At 34.4% G+C, this 5,074-nt stretch overlaps 1 protein-coding gene across 1 annotated transcript; it reads right to left on the minus strand.

Moving 5' to 3' along the window:
* Positions 1–2,211: 2,211 nt before the first annotated feature.
* LOC124922078 (putative cyclin-A3-1) lies at positions 2,212–3,762 on the minus strand. Its single transcript, XM_047462804.1, has one exon. The coding sequence runs from the start codon at positions 3,535–3,537 to the stop codon at positions 2,503–2,505; it is 1,035 nt and encodes a 344-aa protein (XP_047318760.1). The 5' UTR covers positions 3,538–3,762; the 3' UTR covers positions 2,212–2,502.
* Positions 3,763–5,074: the final 1,312 nt, after the last annotated feature.

Raw genomic sequence — 5,074 nt, forward strand, 5'->3', positions numbered from 1 at the left:
GGTTATGCTTTATTTTCTTAAAAATTGTATTAGACTATAACATGCTTTTGAAACTTGTTTGAGACCATATGACAGTTTATAGACTTTGTCTTCTTTTTGTTTTATAGCATACTCATATGGTTGTTCAATATAAAAAATTTCAATTAAATCACCATTTAAGAATTATGTCTTACATCAAGTTGATACAAACTCCATTCTAGTGTAGCTGCAATGGAAATCATCATTGAAGTAATTTGGATCACCAATAGTGAAGATTATTACTGAGTTATACCTTCTTATTCTGACATAGGACTTCTATTCAAAATATGGACGGTCCACTTTACCATATTAATGATCGTTTGGTTCTTTTTCAACAATCTCATTTTGTTGTGGGGTGTATGATGTTGTGAGCTGTTTTTTTTATTCTATTTGTATCACAAAAAGTTGTGAAACGAAAACCTTTTAGAGTTCATTCACTTTCCTTTTCATCCAAACTTTTAAAATGTGTAAATACATTGAAAGCCTTTGATTTTTCAGTCAAAAAATATAACAAAGTTTTACGACTGAAATTGTCAATAAATATAATAAAATACATTTCATCTCCTTTAGAAACAAGATTAAGTGATCTAGAAATGTTAGCATGTACAAGTTGAAGAACTTCTATAGCTCTCTAATTGATTTCTTTAGAAAATTGATCTCTCTTCTATTTTCCAAGCAAACACTCTTGACATAATTTTGAAGGAGTTTCAAAATTTGGAAGACCCCTTACCATCTCTTTCTGTTATAATGTCATCAAGCCATTATAGCTTAAAGTGTCCATATACTTGCTGCCAAAATTTAGCTTCATCTTCTTTAATTACAAACATTTATCTTGTCTTTTCCTTTTTTGGATATGCATAATAAACATTTTGTTTCTAGTCATATCAATGGTCATGATCATCCCATTTTTTCTAGGATAACTTATCACCTTCTAATAGAACAGAGAGCCGTTTGAAAGTAGTTGTCATGTACTTATTAAATTTAGTTTCAAACATGGTACATAAAAATACCTCAGTAAGCATATGAATCTTCCTATTTACGACCATCTTGATGTTTCCTTTTTTTTGACAACCAAAATAGTGATCTCTCATTCTTACTGATGTATTAAAACTTTAATTGAAATCCGAGAACAATTTTTTCTTGTCACAGTCAGAGTCAATGTACCACATTTCTTTTTCACTTTGTTCCTCATCATCTACACTTGCCATCAACAATAATTCTTCAATAGTTTCTACATATTGTACCTTTGTCTCTATTTCTCTTGTAGGACATTCAACTATGTAGTGTCTGTCTCTTCATCTTCTTCAAAATCTAGAAATACCTCTTCCTCCGTAAGAAGAGTGAGTCATCATGACTAATCTTAAAAGTTTGTTCAACTTCTGTGCTGTGTGTTCATTCATCCTAGATTCATGAACAAACAAGCTACTTTGTAGTACATCAATTGTTAAAGTATCAATATTGTTTGATTCTTCAATTGAACATATCACATAGTCAAATTTTGTTGTCATGGATCATATGATTTTTTTTTCTATAACCACAACATCCTCCATATTTTCTCCAGCAACCCTCATTTTGTTTACAATTGTGAGGGTTCTTCCAAAATAGTCTGTGATAGACTCTCCAATCTTCATCTGCATAATCTCAAACTCTTTTTGAAGAGCTTTCCGTCGTGCCTTTTGCATCCGAGCAGTTCTCCTATACATTTGTTTCAATGAATCTCAGATGCTCTTAGACATATCTTTGTTCCAGGTTTGTCTCTAGCGTTGCACTATCTAAATCCATAAAGAGAAAATTTTTCACTTTTAGGTTTTTCAGCTTTAGAGCTTTCCTTGCTTTCTTCTGTGCATTGGTAAGCCTCTCTTCGTTGTTTGTTGGTACTCCTTTTTCAATTAGCCCCCAAAAGTCCTTCGATCGCAGAAAATTCTCCATGAGCATAGTCCAGTGATCGTAGTGCTCAGTGAGTTTAAGAATGACGACTTGAACGAAATTGTTCTCCTCATTCGTCATGACAGTGCTTCAGATTCTTATCAGCTTAAATGTAATCAAATGCGTAAAATCAAATGTTATTTCATCACTAACTTAATTAAGAACCTAATATCAATTATACCAAAATCTAATCTAATCTCATTGCATTTGAATGAATTTGTTTATAAACTAAACTATATAACTAGAAATAGGAACAAACTAAGCCAATTACAAAATTCTGGATTTTCTGAACAATACACCAATTTAACGCCCAAAAATTTCCTTGATCATGGGTCATTCAGGTCAGCTTGAAACTGGATATATAGGATCCAATTTGGGGAAGACAAGAATCAAACATTCTTCAAGCCTTCAAAGTATAAACTGGGTATTTGAAGAAGTGTTCATCAAAATAAAGATCTCAATCAATGGCTTCTTCAATTCAATTGCAAACTGTTTCTGCACTTTCTAACCTATCATCCTAAACATATTCATCCTAGTTTAAACGTAATCAAACATTCTTCAACCTTCAAAGTATAAACTGGGTATTTGAAGAGGGCCCTTCATCGAGCCAACACATTTGTACTTATGCTGGTTGTATTTGTCTCTGACTGCTACCAAGGAGCCTCCTCTTTTACCCAACTGCAAGTCTTGTATAAGAAGGACACATTCCTTTAAATCAGCAGGTTTGTATCCTGAAAGCTTTTCAAGGTTTGCATTCCATGGATGTTTATCAGGGTGGAACATAAACCTGGAAAGGAATACGACAGAAGAAGCAATCACGGATGGCAGGAACTTGACACAGGCATAGTCCAGCAAACTCAACTCTGCCAAGTAGCATCCCAATAACTGAAACTCCAAATCGGGATATTTTCGATCCTGTTGAGAAATCCTGGAGAATCTTCTCAAGAAGGTATTAATGGTTGGACTGCTGACTTCGAATTTAAGAGAGTTAAGTATGTCGGCTTCCATCTTGACCAGCTCTTCCTTTTTGTAAGTGTTATCTGTGATGTAGCAGAAGTCATCAAGTGTTGGAGGATTAATCTCTTCAAACTTTGAGGCAATCGACATGGAAGAAACGCCAAGCAACTGCAGGCTCTGCTTATTGAGAGGATTAAGAGACAAGAATCTGTCAATGTAAGTGATTGAGAGATAAAGGGTATCGGATTGAAGATTGTATTCTTCTGCAACCTCCACCAACCAATCCACCAAGACCCCTCTCATGTTTGCTGTCACATCTTTTTGCACCTTGTCGATATAGTCTTGCAGCGGCCTTCTCTTTGCCTCTTTCTCCATGTTATGAAGATAACCGTAGATATCGGTCACGTAACCATCGCACATCTCAGAATCATCAAACTTCGCTGCTGCTGCTGTTGCTGCTGCTGTTTCAATTTCACGTACAGCCGCCGTATGAGTACTAATTAAATTGGAAATCCCATCGAGAGGGGCTCTCTTCTTGGCGGGGGACTGCAGATGAGAATCATGTCCGACTATTGCGTCGGCTGTCCTCTTCTTCCCGAAGCGAGTAACACTCACTGAGTTTACTTTGACAGTCATACCTAACTTCTTCTACTATATGATTGATTCTTCCTAGAAGAAGAAGAAGAAGAAGAAGAAGAAGGAGATAGAACAGGGGAAGCGAAGACGAAGACGAAGAAGGAGATGATATGGCTTGTGATTTGGGAGGGTGATGAATAAGAAGGCATGGTTCCAGAGAAGCCACCATGTCTGCAAATTTCAAATGTTTTCTAATGGCGCTCTCCCTCACATGAAAACGAAAATTAGAACCTCAAATCCCCCAAATGTTTGAAAATTAGAAAGCCAAATCCCCAAATGATTGAAAAAGAATGAAAATTTTCACCTTCTTCTTCTGTTTTTAAATTGCTCCTCAACTTTATCTTTATTCAAATTGAACCTCAAACACTTTTTAATAGTTGGGTCATTTAATTAGCATTAAGGTTGTCGATGGAATTAGGGTTTAGTGTTTTTAAATACTAAGTATGGTTGTTGTGACTATCATATCTCCTTCAAGTTAGAGGAGTGATTCGTGCAATTAAGTTTGGGAACTTTTTGTGAGGTATTTAAATGTGATGGTGTTTTCTTTTATCATTATGTTTTTATTTTCTTTATGTGAGTTTTTGTTTAAATGTGATGGTGTTTTCTTTTATCATTATGTTTTTATTTTCTTTATGTGAGTTTTTGTTTATTAAGTCTATTCTTAACCATATTTGTAATTTATTCAAATAAATTATTTTAATGATTGATAATATAAGTTCTCTAATAATATAGTTACTTGTTTCATGATTTATCTCAATTTCAAATAATATAATATTTTAAAATATGATATTTTTAAATAAAATTAATATTAGTTTTTGATTTTATTTAGTTTACAATTTATTAAAATAGTCTAAGTGGTCATTTTTTTATAACATATTAAAATAATATATATATATATATATATATATAAAAAGTAACTAATAAAACTTATGACGGCTAAACCTAGATTAGGCTCTCTTCTCCTTAAGATTCGGTTACATACCGCTACATTGTTCTTTAGAATTTGAAGGCAATCAAATCGGACATCTTCAATCGGCTTTCTCAACAACCTTTAAATATGCCCAGGCGTTTGGGGTCTGTGAAGGCTATGCATTGTAACATGAATGGCACATGTGGTATAGAGAGTCCTAGAAAGGGGTTGGCAACCGACTAGACTCTAAGTCCACCATAAAGGGAATGAGATGTCTCTAGTTAGAATTCAACCTATGCAGCAAACTAGTTTTAGAGCGGTACAACTAGTTCCTCGTAAGGATGAATCTCAAAATTATGCAGTTGTGGTAGGCGCTAAGAAACAAATTGTTTGGGTCAACTTGACAAAGATGACGAAGACAGTTAATGTTAGAACTAAATCGTTTGAAAAACAAACGTTGGAGGTGCGCCCTGGAGTTGTGACTATTTCGGAAATTAAGAACGAAAATAAAAGAGTAATTGTGGTTGATTTGTTTCAATTAAAGTTGTTACGTCGGGCTTTTCATATGTTGACTTGGAACCGAGGGCATTTGGGGCTCGGACTTAATGATGACGTCTTTTGGTATGG

This window comes from Impatiens glandulifera, chromosome 1 (genome assembly GCF_907164915.1).
Source record: "Impatiens glandulifera chromosome 1, dImpGla2.1, whole genome shotgun sequence".
NCBI lineage: Eukaryota > Viridiplantae > Streptophyta > Magnoliopsida > Ericales > Balsaminaceae > Impatiens > Impatiens glandulifera.

What these genes read in the sequence shown, in the direction of transcription:
- LOC124922078 (XM_047462804.1), bottom strand. Translation starts at nt 3,537, where the DNA reads ATGACTGTCAAAGTAAACTCAGTGAGTGTTACTCGCTTCGGGAAGAAG.